The 19331-nt window shown below is 32.8% G+C and overlaps 1 protein-coding gene across 3 annotated transcripts in view; it reads left to right on the top strand.

Annotated features, from left to right (window-relative positions):
- The first annotated feature begins 230 nt into the window (after positions 1-230).
- Positions 231-19331, top strand: part of LOC129749072 (sodium channel protein Nach) — a 38080-nt gene continuing 18979 nt past the window's right edge. Inside the window, exons 1-7 of one of the 3 annotated variants that reach the window (XM_055743916.1) lie at positions 231-588; positions 651-823; positions 912-972; positions 7799-7931; positions 7991-8142; positions 8202-8301; positions 8359-8451. In XM_055743916.1, coding sequence (XP_055599891.1) covers positions 491-588; positions 651-823; positions 912-972; positions 7799-7931; positions 7991-8142; positions 8202-8301; positions 8359-8451 — 810 coding nt within the window. In that variant the 5' untranslated portion in view covers positions 231-490. Of the gene's footprint in view, positions 824-911; positions 973-7798; positions 7932-7990; positions 8143-8201; positions 8302-8358; positions 8452-19331 lie in introns of all 3 variants that reach the window. The other 2 variants (XM_055743917.1, XM_055743918.1) reach the window with 2 other exon arrangements.

Raw genomic sequence — 19331 nt, 5'->3', positions numbered from 1 at the left:
GTGAGATCAATCCATTATTTTCGTGCTTTCTATAATTTTACCTTTTATACAACCTACTGTATAATCATAATACGGGCACAAGATTATACCTAACAGGGATGTGTTGGCTTTGTCAAAACCTTTCCAAATCTTTTCTCCGCAAGTGCATTAACTTTTTCCTTCTATTCGGTAGTTCCTAGCCTGAAATGCTTGTTTCGTTTTGGTAATTGATTTAAAGTGTTATTAAATACATCCCCGCACCAGTTTTGAATTTCCCATGAGGGCTTTGAACGCCCGTAATGGCGCATTATTGTGCTTGTTGGGTTTCGTGACAATTATGCGTTGTTAGGAAACATGCAACAAACCTGGTAATGCGTTTAACATGTCAATACTAATGCATTTACTTATGACTGTGGTCCTCTCATCCGGCATTGGTTTCAGAACTTTTTTCAGTTTCTCTTAAGATGTAACACGTTTTCCTGTGTCGTCGTGTGTAAAAGTTCTCGATAGGATGTTTTCTTATGCAAAGAGATATTTGAAGTATTTCGTAGAAAATTGCTCGATCCATGGTGTGCGTTACTTAGGAGAAAGATGTAACGTTCCAGCCAAGTATTGTTGCTAAGTAAAACTTAAGTATTGATAAATTTATGTCGACAAACGTTTCATTCAAGGTTATTCTGGCTATCAATGATTGTCTGCTCTTTCACGGCCATGGGATATATTTTACTTTACACTTTAGAAAATTACGAAGAAACAGTTAATATAAACATAGACACGTCGTACTTGCGTTGGAATCACACATTTCCAGCTTTCTCTATTTGTTATTTGAAAGGTTCAGCCATGGGTGAGCAAATATTCACATTCCAGTTCGTACAACTATATCTAATACTATTTAATTCTCACCAAACATTTTTTTAATTGTTCAAACTAAGTTCCGATTTCTAAGTTTTTGGAAGAATTTTGGGAAGCAACGAACATAACAAAACCATCAAAGTAAGTACCTTAACCTAATGGGGGAAAAATCAACATACAGTGAAGATTCTTCCTTAATAAAGAAAATGTTACATGTGTAAGTTATTTTATGTTTTTTTTTATCAAAGATAATTCTTTTAGTTGTACCTAATCATCAACTTTTGAATTAAAAGAATAATTTAGTTGAAAGCGGCGCGGCGTTGAAATTGCGAGCACCTGGATGTTTTTCACAGCGTACGTTTACATGACCTCTTATCCGTAATGGCAGCATAGCAGAAACGGCCATAAATAAACGAATCAATTATTCCACTTGATGAAAAACAACACATCCGTTTCTCTATACACTGGATATTCTTTTTAACCTTATTATATCGAAAATTCAGAATAAGAAAATAATATTCTATTTTCTAACAGAATGATGCCTTCACCAAAAGCTGGAAGGACATCAGATGACTTGCCGCTGATTGTCGCTTGAAATTGCTTATTTGATATCGAATAAGATTAAAAGTCGAAATGTTAGCTTGATATCTTCAAAATAATTGTTAAAAGAATAATGATCTTTAACCTTAAATATAACCACAATTCGGGCAATTCAGGAAGATTTTTTGAAAAAATTGTAAAATTAAGGGCGATTCTGGACAAAATTCAGGCCAAAAACATACAAGAGAAACAAGAAAGATAACTACTAACTACAAAAATTTATGTTTATTTTGAAATTATTTAAAAAATCGTGTTTGACACGAAATCTTTAAATTTTCAAAGAGAAATTTGAGTTTTTTTTTCTTCATTTGATTTAGCAAATCATTTTTTAAATAAACCCGGCAAAATCCGGGAAGTTTCGATCAATACCTGGGCATCCCGGCGAGCATTGACTTATCTCGAAATCTTTATTGGATCTATGGGCAAGCCTAGATATATCAATAAAATCTTGAGTAAACGATAATCAAAGAACAATGCTGTCTACAATGGAAGATAAACGGATACACTTGATATGTTTTACTGAAATCACGTGTTTTAAGCGATTGTGTAGCTTTTTCAGCTTAACTTTTGGATATTTTATACATGATCTAAATCATTAAAAAAATTGATAATTATGTTATTGTATATATTTCAAAAATAAATATTCGGCTGAATACTTAGCTCAACTATTCACTGAGCCGAATATTCGGTCAAATGGTTTTTCGGCGGTATTCGGCGCTGAATTCGGCCGGCCTAATATTCGGTACATCTCTAGTATTTTTATCTATTTGGAAAAGAAGACTGCCCAAAATTTGTATGAGAAATTTCAAGATTGTGAAATGTTATGCGGTGCAGGTTTTAATTGATCCTACACTCAGGCAAATTCCTATTATAATTTTCATAAGATGCTTCTTATGAATCGCTATTTAGAGCATAAAATTGTTTTTCATAAGAATCTTATGAAATTCTTTAAATTTCCATACGAAGTTCTTATGAAAAATAGAAGAAACGGAACTGTGAAAAAATAATGAACACATTCAACACAATTATTCATTTCATCGTCGTCAGAAGCCCTGATCAATTGAAAAGATACTTCTTTTCTTTAACACTACAGTGTGAACTTGATATTCCAAATGGTAAGTTTTAGTTGAAATTTATTTTTTGTTGAAAACATTTGCAAACTCAATATGTGCATTTCATATTTTATTTACTTTTTAGTCTGGTTTCCGGAAAAAGCGCGAAGTTAAGGGTCCGAGGCGCAATAAAACTTTTTACGGAACCGGGTGTTGGAAGGCAGCTGAATGTCACCATGTTGTTATTCCATACAAACTAAGCAGAAAATAAAATGAAATGAAAAATAATCTGTAATTGTTTTAATTCTATGCGACCTTTCCTTTTCCAATAAGAATATCTTTAAGACAATCTTATGAATTTCATTATTTTTTCTTATGGCGCCACTTCATAAGAGAATCTTATGGCATACATTGTTAGAATCGTTTTGACCCTACTTCCCTGCGCTAGCTCAACAGGAAAACAAAATTGATCACCGGAGAAATATTTAACAAAAACTAGTAACACTATGATTTATGAGCGGACTTTACAACCTAACCAAATTTTACAACAAGAAAACGGAAACTTAAGCAAATCTAGGGAATGCACATATATTTAAAAGACTCAACAATTCGGATGAAATTTTAGACCATACATTTATTTAAGCTTGTTTGGCTAATTCAGTTCTCGTTTATTGAACTTTTGGTTTTCTTGGGCAAATGCCAATAAGATTTAGGGGTATATTTGGAATTTACCCATGCAAAATATTTAAACAAAAAAATTACAAAAGAGGGTTTTTCATGTTTGGTACTTGCGCATATATTCTTTGTATCTCGATGATCTCGTTGCGGCCGTTTCTCGGTGGTCGACTCGTTGGGGGACTACAGCTAGACGTCAACGGGATCAAAGGTGAGAGCAGGAATAGGGCAGATTCAGGAACCAGTCAGATCGCCCTTTGGGCAATCCGAGCAACTACTCGGCCTGTTGGGCGTAGGCCTATCGTTTCACAACGCGGTCCGGGGAGCTTGGTTTGGTGCACTGGTTACCACGCGAATGTCTCACTTCAATCGAGGGGCTCTAGCTTTTCGGTCGGCACAAGAACTCAAGGGGGGAATTCCCACCAGGCCTCACCACAGCACGAAGTGCCCCGAAAGGGGTAGTAACGGGTTGGGGCACTGGCACTTGCACGACCTTAGCATTCACGGGACACCGGTGTGTTCTCGAGAAGGCTGATGGTGATTCGCGGCACTGGGGGAAGACTATTGTCCCTTGGTTCACTTCACAGAAGCCGCACTCGACCGACCAACCGGGAAATAACGGTGTGAAGTCTTCCAGTTGGCCGTTGTTTTTTCACGCGGATCTCTACTAGATCCTTACTAACGGGGAAGGGGGTCAGAGCCACCCAATTACGGTTTGAAACGTTTGTCACGTTGGGTGTGTGACCGCGCAGTTGCTGCTCAACCTTGGACCGGAACTTCATCAAAAAGCCTCGCGTCTTGCCAGCTCCTTCTATTTATGCATTTTCTGCCTCTCATTTCAGACCTGTTCCCATTTCCCGTCTGTGATGTTCTCGTCCCCTTCGATGACAGGAACGAAACAGGAACTTGACATGTAGAGGGCTGGTGTCATATTTTCTAACATCTCTTTTTATGGCGTGCATTCCAGAACAAATTATACTAGACTAACAAAACTAATTCCCAACAAATAACTAACTAAATAAATGATGAACGCGAAAATAAATAAATAAGCAAATGAATAAATAAATAAATAACGAAAAATTTAAACTAAACAAATAAATAAATAAATAAACAAACGAAAACTTTATCCCTAGGTGACACCAGCCGATTGCTATTAAAATTAGGACAAGACACCACACAAACATGTAGATATCTTATCCTAATTTTAGACATTTACTGACAATAATTTTTATTTACAATATTTTGAAAGTTGTCATCCAAACTGGCCCAAAAATCACAATTTTTATTGTAACCATTAAATCAGGGGTGAGCAACACGCGGCCCGCGGGCCGCATGTGGCCCGCGAGACCCTTATGTGCGGCCCGCGAAGCTTTTTTCAAATGTTCATGCCTAAACTTTTTTCTACAACGGATTATTAGGAAAAATGAATATGACATGGTGAAATATGCGCTAATCTGCATTTTCCCAACAATCATTTAGATTGTTAACCTTTCCCCCAGCTTTTAAAGCATTTATTATGTTCTGTTCAAGGCTTAAATGCAATATTGTCTATTGGCATAATGTAATATTGGAGTTTTTTTTTATTATTCAGGAATCAGGATACATTTTTCCTAAAAATTCAACTCCTACAACTTTGAGAAGCAAAATCCTAGAAGTTAGGAAGAGCAGCTAAAAATCGGAAGCTACCCATGATCAAAGGAATTTCGAAGTCCGTTAGTCAAGTCATTATTTTCGTTTCAAGCAAAAATAAAGTTTTATGATAAAAAAAAAGCTCAGCAGATAATATTTTTAAATTATTCTATAGAATTCGACAAAAAGGATGAATATTGACGAAAATTACGAAAGTTTAATAACAATGACTGGGTGAACGTTTTTGAATTTTTTATCAACTTGAATTATCCGGCATCAAAGTTACCGACAAAAATCAAAGTTTTTGATAAAAGCAATAGATATCTGAAATTCTGTGATTCGACCCAAAAGGTCTTTGACAATTATCTGTGATGTTTTTTTTTCAGAAATTTGATAGAAAATTTATAACAAACATCGATAAATTGAGTTATTTCACTTTAAAATCGCATTCCCCATTACAAAAGTCATTATATTACTAAAGAAATTATATCCCAATAATATCAAAATAAGATAAAATTAAAATCTACATAAAAATTCTAGAATTAAGAATGTAGTTTTGTAGATACCTAATTGTTTAAAAATATGTTAAATTGAAAATTTTTCTGTGATTTTGACCACCTTGTTCAATTTCAATTTTAGAAACGGGGGTTTTACCGTTTGAAGGAAAAAATCTGGGCTATGAGGACAAGTTTTAATTGTGGAAAAAAATCCCACAAAGTCATTTAGCGATTCAACGTCCAACGCTAAGAAGACGGCGATTTCTTTGAATTCATATTTTTCACACTCTTAGTTATCATTGTGGATGGCTCCAGGAAATTTTTAAATGGAAGTGATGACGAATAATAGTACTATCGGGTTGAACAAGAATGTTCTATGAACGAATGTTTGCCAAGAAGTACTTTAAAAAAATTGAGAGAATTGAGAAATGATAAAAGTTTAATGAAGCACCTTCTCAATATCGGGTATTCACAAAGTCGCGTTGAATTCCTGATATTAAAAAAGTTAATTCGATTTATCCTTTCTTTTTCAGATTTGTTTTTGCCAGAAATTTTCGGTTATAAAAATGACAAGAAACTCTGCTTATTAATGTAGGGTTGTCATCCGTCCCGCAAAAGCGGGACATGTCCCGCTTTTTTGTTGAACGTCCCACTGTCCCGCCTTTTTCTCAAAATGTCCCGCTTTTTTCTTGCAAAACTTTCACAAATATTACTAACTTACACTAGAATAAATCTAACTTTAGCCTTAATTTGAATTCATTGGTTCAACACAGAAAAGCTTTCAAAAACTTTTTTCCGCCAATTAGGCAGCATTTTTCATATTGCATATAAGACAATACTGAAAAACTCTAATGTTTTTAGCATTACAGAAAGATTCTGATTCCTTTAACCGTTCTTGGAGCACGAATATTGTTTAAGTTGCTTCCAAATGATTATAAATCTTAATTTTTCGCCGGAATCTTAATTAAACTGCCTTATATTGTACACGTCCTTTTTAGACTCAAATATCCGAAGTTTTCAATAATGGAAGTTTTCTTTAGTTTTCAAATTTTTAAAATAAATTTGGAATATATTTGTTATTACACAATGGATTTATAAGCGGTATCAAATCCGCCGTTTACATTTTATATATTTATTCTTGCAAATAAATCCGCCGTTTACATTTTATATATTTATTCTTGCAAATGTTAATTCGTGAGAACCGTGGAAATTAAACGTGTTTATGGCAAAAACCAGGGAAAATAGAAGTAGTGTAAGAAAAAACTAAACAAAATCAATCCGCGTGAAAAAAAACCTTAGTGTACTTACTGTACTATGAACAACTTTGGATGATGTGTGGCTATACAATTGAGCTGTTTTTAATGTTTTTCAAGAAAAAAAAAAGATGTTTTTAAGAGTTTCTCAAATGTCCCGCTTTTTTTCGTAAAATGTCCCGCTTTTTTCTGAAAGTATCTGGCAAGCCTATATTATTGAAAAAAAAATAAAGTTATTATAAGTGCGGCCCGCCGACAAAATTTCAAATTTAAATTGGCCCGTTTGTTCAAAAGGTTGCTCACCCCTGCATTAAATGAATGGTTACAACATAATAGGATTCTTCTGAGTGTAGGCCTAGTACAAGGTCTCATGCCAAATTTGGGTCAGATCGGATCACGGGAAAGGGTCGCTCAACGAGCCTAAAGTTTGTATGGGATTTTGAGACATTTTGTTCGGGAAGAACATGAAAATCCAGTTTTTCGTGAATAACTTTGGTCCCCTTCAACCGATTTCTTTTGAAAACGGTTTTTATTAAAGCCTAAACTATGACAAATTTTTCATCGGAAGACTGCATTTCGATTCGACTTATGATAAAAAAGTTATTAAATTTGAAAAATAGAGTAACCTTTTTCAGGGTGATATTCATCACTGTTAATGCTGCGTCAAAATGTTCGAAGCAGTGTCTCTTATTAACACTAAACGTACCGGAGGCGGTCAAATGACTTTGAACTTTAACACTAGAAGGACCGGCAAATTGAATATACCTATTCGGACCGTGACCAGTCAAAATGACTGGTAAAGGGGAAATTTTTTATATCATAATATTTTAAACTTTTTTCTTTTGAAATTATTTTGTTATTTATTCGATAACATTTTTAGCTCTGATTATTAACATTGTTAAACTCTGATATGATCTGAAGTTGATTTTTGAATGTTGATGTCAACTTATAATTCTGAAAGAATTTTTAAAATTTTCATTTTACATCTAATTTTTTTTTAATTAATATTTGGATTAAAGTTAGGATTGTGCATTTGATTTGAATATTATGATTCTTTTTATGATTCTTTTTTCATTTTGTACTTTTTTTTTATTTCTTTGCACTGATTTTTCAGTCCTGAGTTTGAATTCTGGTTCCATACGAAAATTTAACATTGATTTCAATCCTTTCTAGTGTTCCTGAAATATCGATTTTAGATTTGAAAACAACGCTGCTGTATATTAATTTTCAATGTGTTTTAAACATTTCGTTTACTACAAAGGTTATTAGGCTACCAGCGGTTGGCTCACAGCTATACATTTATAAGCTCTAGCGCTAGTGTCGTCGGAAAACATGGCATGTGTACAGGCAGAAACTCAACTTGCGATCTTAATTTAGAAGTTTTGCGGCAACTGGTAAGTTCATTTCATATTTAATTTTATATTACTTTCAATATCTGCAGTTTAAATTTAAGTTTTCGAAATTGTTACAGTTTGTGCCACAAGATTGCACCAAAGTCTTCGAAGATGTAAAATATTTGGGAATTTCTTACCCTTGCGAAAAGTTTTTTCGGTTGTTCGGTACCGAAATGGGTCTATGCTTTGTTGCAAATAGTATATATTCGTAGTGAGTTTCTATTTATTCCTGAAAGTAAAGAAACAAAAGTATATTCCTTTTTATTTCAGTAATATGAAATATGAAAACCTTCCGTTGAAATATACGGCTAGAGATGAACGCCGGATTTTCGAGTTCAAGTATAAAGATATTGACGTGCTTTCGTATACAGTAAGTTTTAAATTTATGATAATTTGCACGTGATGTTGATTATGTTCCTGCATACAGTTGTATCTGCACAGTCCTGATGAACTACCATATGCATCGATGTACAACGAGATGTTAAGAAAGGCGGGAGCAGCAATCTATGTTCCTGTAGATGTAAGTATAGATGTAGATGAGTTTTTAAGTCCGGTTGAAATATGTATACTTCAAGCATTATTCAAGTATCACCCCGAAACTATTCAAAAACAAATGCGGCTTTTTATGCTATGGTTACCAGATCAAGCACTAAAAAAGTACATATACAGTGCCGTTCATTGCACGTGCATTGTCAATTCGACTTGAACCTTCCATAACTCCTTTACTTAGATGATATTTTTTGTTCAAATTTTCTGCGTAAGATAGATCAAAAGATAACTTTACTTGGACAATGATTCTTAATATATATGAAACGAACACACACTTTATACAGCCACAAATCAACCTCTAATCCAATAATGAGCTATCTTAGAGGTGGAATTATTAGTATTATATTCAATGCCGGACCGGCATTAATAAGCTTTTTAATAATTGGTACCGTCAAACGGGGCATCATGCAACAGCGGGGTTCGATGCAACATTTATATAACACTACATTGAATCAATTTTTAATTTAATGTATTGTAATAAAGTTATCTTTTAATGATAACAAAATGATGATGACATAATTTCTCGCATCTTAAGCTAGTTGTCTTAAGTTTTTTATTTTTATGTAAAATTTGAAAAATCGAGCAATAAATGTACAAATTTTAACATTTTTTGATGCCGAAAAAAACTTTACCCAGTATGACAGATCGGCTTGATAAAATTACCTACAAACTTTTAACAGGTTTCCTCATATTATACCAACATTGTTGGAGTAAAAATATTTTTCGAACAATCACCCAATTTTTTAAATGAATATTTTTAATATTCAGTTAGGTGTCTGGGGTTAAATGCAACAAAATCCAAATCAAAGAAATTCCTTGTAAATCTCGTTTCGAAGTGTTGGAATATGAATGTTTTGAATCACGCGTTTGTAAACATTGAAATTTCATTCATCCAAACATTTATTTTTATGATTTCAGCTTTTAGAATTTTTCGTAGTATTATTTAACCCCTAAATGTATGCAGCATCCTTAATTTCAGAAAAAATGTGAAAATTTGTTTTTACAGACCCAAAAACTACTGCAATTGTTGTTGTCATGCGTAATGGTCTTTAAGACATCGCAAATATATTAAAAATTATGAATTTTCGTACGTGTTCATAAGATTTTTCATTAAAACAAAGTTTGTTGCAAGTTACCCCATTTTCTAAGAAGGGTGAAAATCGCATGTTTTTAGAAAATTAAAAATAACTGAAGAAACCAATAATTTTTTTAACTACGGCAATTTGATGTCCCATCTGCCTTAAAACTTTTGATGCATAAAGGATACGATTAACTGTGAACATAAGTTTTTTAGAAGCTATTGAAGTTCAAAATTGTTGCATGTTGCCCCAGTTGACGGTATTGCCTTTCCAGCACAACCGCATTGCATATGGGAATTTTTTTTATTATCTGACAATTTGCGCCGGGATTTATTCTACGGCTTAAACAAACTTTTTTTTTTAGATTTCTAACATTTTTAATTTTCAAGTTAGATTCGGTTGGATTTTTTGTAAATAAAATGAAAAAAATATTTCAAATCTACATAACTTTATTATTTTTTAACGGAAATCACCGGTGGGTTGCCATACAAAATTAACACAAATTCGTACAGTTTTTGGAAATTACTAAGCCGATCAACGAAAAATTTGGTGTGTGGCCGTTTTCAAGATCGAGAATGGATCCTACTATACTTTCAAACCCCTCTCTGAATCCAAAACGGGGGGGGGGGGGGTCGTGGGAGTTAGCTTAATTCACATAAATTTCCCATAATTTGAACAAATGGCAGAAACTACTGAACCGATCAACGTGAAATTTGGTGTGTAACCATTTTCAAAACTGGAAAGGTTTCTAAAGTACTTTCAAAGTCCTCCGAATCCAAAAAGGGGGAGGGGGCTCCCATAGTAAATTAATAAAAAAATGACTATATTTTAACAATCCCCGAATGTTTTTCTGTTAAAAATTGATAAACGTAAGCGTCGCTTTGACTTAATTGAATGATTTATTGTATTGACAAATAAGTTTTAACCAAATTAGATGATATATTGTATTGAAGGACGCTTTCCATTTTAATTAATGAAGACTCTCATATTCAATTAATGTTATGTATGTACAGGCGCGGTCCTATGGGGGGGTGATCGGGGTGATCACCCCCAAGCGGCAAAAAACCGTTACGAAGTACTCGCAAACGCTGGATTTTATATAAAAACTTAGAACTTTTCTTAGTAGGTGTACTTTCGAATTCTCAAATTTCCCCACTCCGTGGGGGGTTTGTTGGATTTATTAATTACTTAATAGCTTAAAATTAAAAAAAAGCAATTCCCTGGACCGAATTTCACCAAATAACTTTTGTTGAGGTAATCACAGCGTTGAATTCGAATTTGCTGACCATATACGCTTCCGGCCATAAGTTTGGGATCACCCCCTTTAAAAAAAGCTAATTTGTTTGGCCATATCGCAGTCATCTTATGCCATATTGCTTTTCTTTTGATCTCATTCTAAAGTCGATGAGCAAAACCTTCTTCGTATATGATTGGCAAAATGTATATGTTAAGCTTATATGACTTAAAGTTGGGTGGACCGAATTTAAAAATTTGAATTCCATTTGAATCTTTTTTCATAAATATCAAAACATTTTTTTTTAATTTTGTGCTTAAAATTTGCATAGTGCTTTAAATAGATAAATTAGCTACTTAAGTTATCGATCGAAAGTTTGGGTTTACTCCTCAGTATGGTGCATCGGCAAAAAGTTTGGGATCATGCGAAACATGCAATTTAATTTCGTGCGTATCTCTGTCATCAAACAACGTTTCGCTAATCTGATAAGTTATCTTTAACGCTGATGAGTTTTTTTTCGCTTTTGGATATTTAGTGAAAATGTTTTTTCAAACTAACTTCTTTAAAACTTTAGCCTTAGTTTGATCATTTTTTGATAATGTTCGCCACATAGTCGGTATGTTCAATAAATACCTGCAAACTTGTTTCGACCATAACTTTGTTATCTTACAAGTTATTGCAGATCGGTTTGGCTCAATGTTTGATGGATCAACATATCTCGATCCTTTTCAGAAGTAAAAAGAACTTGAGATCTTAAGTGTTAAATTGCCTTTGGGGCCGTTCAGATACCACGTGGACAAAAAAAAAATTTTCACCCCTTTCTCCCTCTCCGTGCACAAGTGTGAATATTCGGCAACCCCTACCTCCCTTCTCCAGATGTCCACCTAGGCAGATTCGATTTTTGTTGTTGTTATTTCTTATTTTCGAACGTTTTTGAAAAAATTAGCTTTGATTGTATTGGCCTCGACGTAGCAAAAATGATCAATTTTAATTTATTGATATAAAACGATTCTTCATAATTTGGATTTTTTTCAGATTTTTAGAATTTCAATTTACATACTTTTACGATTGAAAAAGAAATACAAATTTTAGATAAATATATGGGAAATGGTCAAACACATCAAATTCAAAATGTGTTTTCTTGAAATAATTTTTTTTAATTAATCATGTATTTTTCTTTCGAAGTCTCGTTTACTGTAATATTTTACGTCTTTCATTAGCTTTTATGCACTTGAATCCCCTTTGGCTCGGAGGACGTTTTGCATTTTGAGCCGTTATCACAATTAAATTATTTTTATAATGATCCATAGTATTTATAAAAAAATCCATTCTTAATTTGAAAACTTTCAAAATAAAGTTAATTAAGTAAGAAATTTTTACGATAAAGTTGTCCTGAGACCAAATTATGATTAAAATTATAAAAATAAATTTCAATCATGGGGATTTTATGGTATTAAAAATTAAATTAAAAATACGAAACTTAGATTATTGGTTGAAACTTGATATCAGTTATGCTCCGAATCCTATACAAACTCAGAAAATAGTGTTTTTCACTATTTAGCACTATTCGGTACATCTCTAATGATATCTATTCAATTTTCTAAAAATACTGAAAATACTATTTTTAAAACTAAAGGTGATGGATAAAATCTGATAAAAAAACGAGTTCAAAATTTTATTTCCAAAATCAGTTTATACAGCATAGGTTACAAAAACTTGCCATTTTTTTTTTAATTTTCCCAGGAGAAATAAAATTATTCCTTCATCCCCGACTATTTTTTCGGAAACAAGGCAATCGCTCAAGTTGAACATTCGGAAGACTGAATCAAAGCAATCGAAAGATTCCTTTTAATTCAACCACGGTAAATGAAAAGTTTATATACCAGTATTTCGATAGCAACTTACTACCTTCTACAGTGAACGTTTTCGATTGAAAACGTTCACTGAAGAAGGTAGTAAGTTGCTATCGAAATACTGGTATATGAACTTTTCATTTACCGTGGTTGAATTAAAAGGAATCTTTCGATTGCTTTGATTCAGTTGAATCATTCAACCAAGTAGGCTAATACCACAACAGAGCATTCGGAAGATTTTTTTTCGAATTTTTGACCAACACAGCTAGATTTCAGGATTCCACCAATTATATCGCCGATACTGTTTTAAGCTCATCTACACAATAATATTTAAACTTTTGAGTAGAAATCCAGCTTAATAATTTAGGTTAAAAATCCATTCTGAATCTGAAAGTTTGGTTATTTCAATTGCAATTGATTATGACTTTTCACTGAAATATTGAAAGAGTATTAACTTTCAGAAATTAACTCTTTATTCAATATTCTTTTATTTTATTCAAACATTATACAAAAAGTTTGGAAATATTGAGAGCGTGAAGAAAAATATGATTTTGATGATCTGTATGTATGTATGTATTGTATCCACCTTGGGTTTACGGCAGCGCCGCGGTTGTGGCAAAGAAAATAACCCACGCGTCTATCTTGGTTACCACGCAATATAGTCATAACCACTCAATGAGACTTCAAAGGGAATGGAATCGTAAGCAGAAGCACTTACGGTATCCAGGATAAAAAGGGGGAAAGTCTCGAGAAGCTATAACCATATTGTTGACTAACCACGATAGCATGCAAATTATAATCCCGCCGCCAAGGCTTCCGAAAAAAGAGTGCGTCCTTATTTTACAAAAAGTAATCAAATACTTTATTTTTCTCAACCATGCCAAATTCCCTTGACATAAATTGAGGAACGTCTACACTCAGAAAAATACTATTATGTATGCCATAAGATTCTCTTATGAAGTGGCGCCATAAGAAAAATTAATGAAATTCATAAGATTGTCTTATGACGCGAATGAATTCTGAAGATGAACGCCTACTTCAATGAGAGGTTGTTGCTTTTCATAAGAGATTCTTATGGAAACAGTAAATCACTTTCTAATAAGAAAAATTCTCTATATTTCATGCTGAAAACATTCACTTTATTGTTTGCCAAATTCGTTTAAAATTAAATCCTTCATTGTCACCATCAGCAGCGCATCAACAGACGGCTCCATCAAAGTTTTTTTTTGCCGCATCTTAATCTTCGACCTTTGGTTTTTTGCCGATCAGCTTGCTGAAAAGTAAACAAATAATGTATTTTAGTTTTCTAATATATTCCACGTTCACACCAAAAACACACTTACCATTCCGGAGATAACAATAACATTTAACATTGAAGGAAAACTATAATAACTATGAACTGGCGATTGCTTCGTACTGTTAGATGATGAAAAAAAAACTGATGCTATGAATGAACGTGTTCATCATTTTTTCACAATGCCGTTTCTTCTATTTTTCATAAGAACATCGTATGAAAATTGAAAGAATTTCATAAGACTCTTATGAACAATTAGTTTGGACGCAAAAAAGTAGTTCATAAGATGTATCTTATGAAATTTATAATAAGATTTCCTCTGAGTGTAGTATTCAATGCGGTACTAGCATACACGGTAACCCGCTCTTTTTGTAAAACGAGGATACTCAGATGCCCCTACCCTTGTCTTTTGTTTATATAAAAATATTTGATATATAATTTGCAGTATTATAATGTAATGAAATATTGTATAATGAAATATGATATAGCAAATTGATTAGATATGATAAAAAAACATGTTTCAATAAAATGATAAAATATTCAATGCAATATAAAATTTAAGCAATGAAAGCGGTAATGATGAGCGAACTGTTGAATCCAATACTTCATATTCTGAATGATGATACCGCTGCAAAATGAATTGGTTTGTTGATTAGTTTAGTAATATTTTATGTATCGTAAAATAACTCGCAAATACTTATCTATAAGTATGTTTTTTTTTATTGCACGTACTTTATTTGCTGGAAAAAGGTAACTTCGATTAATTAATCATAATCATATATTGCTCACTCGCTGTGATATGAGGTCCGAGAGAATACCATACAGCACCTGATGTTCTCACTGTAAATGAAATTATGCGTAAACGTAGAGGAATCAATCGAAATATGCAATCTACAAAATGCTCGCATGGATTGTTCAAATAATTACCCAATGCGATATATTCATACAATATAATATAAAATTTACAACTGAAATGTAAATAATTATGCAGAAACAAAATGGATTGAAAATCAAATGACTAACTAAGCTATTTGAAAACAATTTATCGTTCATGGTCCGAAGTTTTGCTGCATTGTAAGTTTTTTTTGTCTGAAAAATGAATCAAAACGTAAGCTGAAACTAATTTTCTTATGTTATTGCATAAAACAATGTTGTCTGGGTAAAATAAGTTTTGGAAATTTAAATATCTCAGATTATAAATTTATTAATTTAAATTAATAATGAAAATTAAAATCAATCATTGAATAGTTCTCAACAGTTTATCGAAATACACCATGATATAAATTGTTGAAATTTATGGTTTCCTCCGGCACAGCAGCAATTAATACTAAAGAAGCATTTAGTAGTTAGTGTCAAAGAATGCTTAATAATGTATTGATCATATGGTTATCAAACTAAAACATAAAATTAAATTCAAAGCAACAATATGATTGAAGTTCCGGACTCCTTCACTGCAGAATTTGCTGGTGGTAGCTGGAATAATAAATTGTTATCATCTAAATTATCAAATCAATTTTAAAATTTCCTATGAAAACAGGACACGCTGAAACATGCAATGTTAAACTTAGTTTTTTTCATATAAATTTGGTAGAAGTAGATGTTTGTAAAAATATCTTAGAAACGGTATCTTACAAGTCTTTGATTGACTGCATCTGATGGAGCAAAAACTTTAATTGTGAGGTTTCCGATTCGTGAAATATTTAAAAAAAAACACTTGATTTCTTGATCCATCCAAACAAAAGTTAGGACTGTTAAGCAAAACTGGCCTTTAACTTAGCTCCCTAAAACGTCCAATACTCGAGCGTATCCGATTAAAAATCGTACAACTAATGTGCGAATACTGTACTATGAAGAAAAAATCTAAAATATTTCACAAAACGAAAATAGCTAGTAGTTATGCCGTCTCAAGCTGATTCAGACTGTAGAATTGTTAGGAAATTTAATTGATAGCATTCGTTTTCGTTGCTAAAATCAACAGAATAACAACAACCACTTCATTCCGACTAAAGCCAGTTGCCACTGCATTTGACCCGTAGTACAAATGGACTGGACTGGAAGGGAAATATAATTAAATAATTTTCTCGAGAGAAACATTTACTTGGTTAATATAATCCTCCACCGCTTCTTATACAAAAAGTTATGATCTATTATTGAAATAAAACACTCTATTAATGAACTTAGCTGTAAAAATATGCAAAAACATAAATTCAAAAAAGGGTCGACAAAATATGCTGAAATAAATATGAATCTGAAAAGGTGTCACAATCTTCAGCAATCAAGGCTGAAATTTGATCAGAAAAACTAATTTTTTATGCAAAAGAAAAAAAAATCATATTCCAGTTCTCGAACAGAATACCTAAAATATGATGCGAATTTCCTGTGTTAATATCAAAAGAACCTAAATTAAACATGCAATAAAAGATATGAGAAAGAGTAATCGGAAATGCCTCACCCGAGTCTCGTTCTAGTTTTACATGTTGACTCATCTCGTGAACTCTGATTCCGAAAAACATGCTCGAACCTGCGTTGACAATAATCACATAGACGTGTGTGTGTTCCACGTGATGTCGGACTTACATATTTATTACGCATACCAACACACCAGATACTCCGACACAATCCCTCCCTCACACGATTCAACCTTTTCACTCAACATACATGCCCCCTCTCTCTCACGCCAACCAATTGCCACCACTTAATTGACTTCGCTCGATGGCAGCCATTTTTACAACTTTAAATTTGCTGGAGCGAATTTTTACTATCACTAGGTAGGTACAATGTCCACAATTCATTGAGCCAGCCGATCACTTCGTTATCCTTGAACCCACGTCACTTCCAGAGAACCGAAAACTACACAAAAGCCTGCCATCCGCACTAAACCTTCCATCGACACTCTCGGGAGCATTCTTTCAGTTTTATTTAATTTTTTTTTTAACAACGCCCGTTTTCTGAGACCCTTACTTCCATTAATATTTCCCATTATGACTATGGTTTAGCGTCACTTAATAGCCAGAAACTTAGCCAGCACATAACATCTAACTTTGATAACGACGCGATAACGACCACACACCTCCATCGCCGGAGAGAAAATTTTTACCCAACAACACAACGCATGAGGGAAAAAAACACAACCGCACTCTACGAAGGCCCGCACGGAACTGTGAAAAATATGATTTTGATGATCTTATTAAGAATTAAATTTATTTTCAAGAATTGAAGAATTGGAACAAGAATTATGTATTAATAATTCGAAACTTTCGAACAACGATTCAGCAAAATGCTTCAGAAAAATAATTAAATGTTCAGTTTTTAATTCAAAGCAATTATTAACGAACACTTTTTTGAATAATTGTTTTGGAATTGTTGCAAAATGAGAATCATTAAAATGAGGGTCTTACGCTGATTGATGCCCAGTAAAAATATTGTGGATAACTTAACGATTGTTTTTACTTTTTCTTCTACGAAGATGTGTGTTTAATTTTCATTTGTGAAATGACGTTTATATCGGAAAATTCTGTAAAGAATACTTAAAGTTTTAATTTTTACCAATTGTAAAAATTACGAAAATAATCTTTTTATCAACACTTTTTCGCAGTGAGCATCTTAGATTCGCAGATTGATTTATAAAAAGATATCAAAACAAGTGTATTGAGAAAATTTGTTAAAATTTTTTACTATATTTCTCTGATTTCAAACTATTTGAATTACACACCTATAACTATACAAACCTACAAAAATCAAGTCTTATTTGCAACTGTAACCGAATTTTAAAGATTCCCCACAGAATAAAAAGACGTACAAGCTCGAACAAAAAATCTTCCAAAAAGTGTGTAAAATTTCAAATGCTGACATTCCAAAAATACGTTAGAAATTGACTTGAAATAGTGCCATCTATTGCGCCGTTCAAAAGTTAGAAATCAAATTTTCAAGTGACCAGTTTTCGAAAAGGCCCAGCCAAAAAACAAAAAAAAATTGTTCAAAACTATCGTTGGAAATTTTACACAAGTTTCGTGGGCTAGCTTGTATGTCTGTTCTCTGTGGATTCCCTTCGGGGTCGAGAAAAACCAAAACGCTTGATTTCTGGATTCAAATTTTTAATCATACGACAGCAAAATTGTCGTTCATTATAACTTTTTTAAATTTTGGATTGGTTCGAGACAAAAATCCATACACGGGAGTATTGCAAGACCAAGGGTCTATTCCTGATTTCAAAAATTGTATCAGACGGCAGGAAAAGGGCTCGTTCATATTAACTTTTATATGTTTTAGAAACCCGAGCAGACTTTGATGCCTGAATCGATAGCAAAACGTGACCAAGGCATCGGCACCAAAATGATAGCATATTTAGGTATTCATTTTCAGACGATAACATAACAAGGCATCATTAAGGTATCGAAATCTGTTTTTTGGATAGCAAAGTGAAACGTAAATGAGGTATTAATAGCAAAATGATAGCACCATTTGGTGACTGTTTTTTGGCAACAGTAAAATAAGGCATCATTAAGGTTTTATTATTCTTCCTTTGATAGCAAACCGAGACCATAATAAGCTAACAACAGCAAGCTTAGAGAAAAACTTAGTATAGAATTTAATTCGATTGTTTAACTTAGCATCACTAAGCTGTTTAACTAAGCATCGCTAAGCTAATAGAAAATTAAGAATTAGATAGAACTTATTGAATTCAAGATTCGATATCAAAATTAAAGCATGATTTGTTATGGAATTTAAACGATTGCAAAATTAGGCATCATTAAGGCATCTTTTTTTTTTTCAATGTACGTAACAATAAAAATTATTGCATAGTTTTAGGTTCTCACAAACGTTTTAAAACATAAGAAGCATTAAAAAAAACTTGACTTTCTATCACTCTTAAGAGAATTTTCGATTCGCTTTTTTTAAACCTTTATAACTACAGTATGTCCTGTTTGAAAAAGAAATAAAAATATTTTCTTTGTTCATTTGCTGTGTAAAAAAAACTCATTTTATTAATAGTCATCAAAATTATCAATCAGCAGTTATTGCCTTATTTAACACTAAACGTACCGGAGGCGGTCAAATGACGGTTTTTGAACTTTAAACGATGATTACGCCTTATATAAATGTTTTTTCGCAAATTTCACGACAGGACTATTTTTGTTTACGAAATGCAAGTATTTTTGCGTTTTTAAATTTTTTTTAAGTATTGCGGTTTTCGAATAACGCATGTGGTATACCTATTCATACCGCGAGCGGTCAAATGACGGCAAACCCCGTTTTCGCTAAAACTCCCTTGTTTTTCAACCGATTTTCACGAAATTTATAGTTTTGAAAAGCTTTTAATTCGACTCAAATATGTTTCTCAGACAATTTTCAGCTAAAATCAAAGATTTCTAAGTTATTTGAAGTTCAAAA

The sequence above is a fragment of the Uranotaenia lowii genome, chromosome 2 (assembly GCF_029784155.1).
Source record: "Uranotaenia lowii strain MFRU-FL chromosome 2, ASM2978415v1, whole genome shotgun sequence".
Taxonomy (NCBI): Eukaryota; Metazoa; Arthropoda; class Insecta; order Diptera; family Culicidae; genus Uranotaenia; species Uranotaenia lowii.
This window is presented reverse-complemented; position numbering and strand designations above follow the sequence as displayed.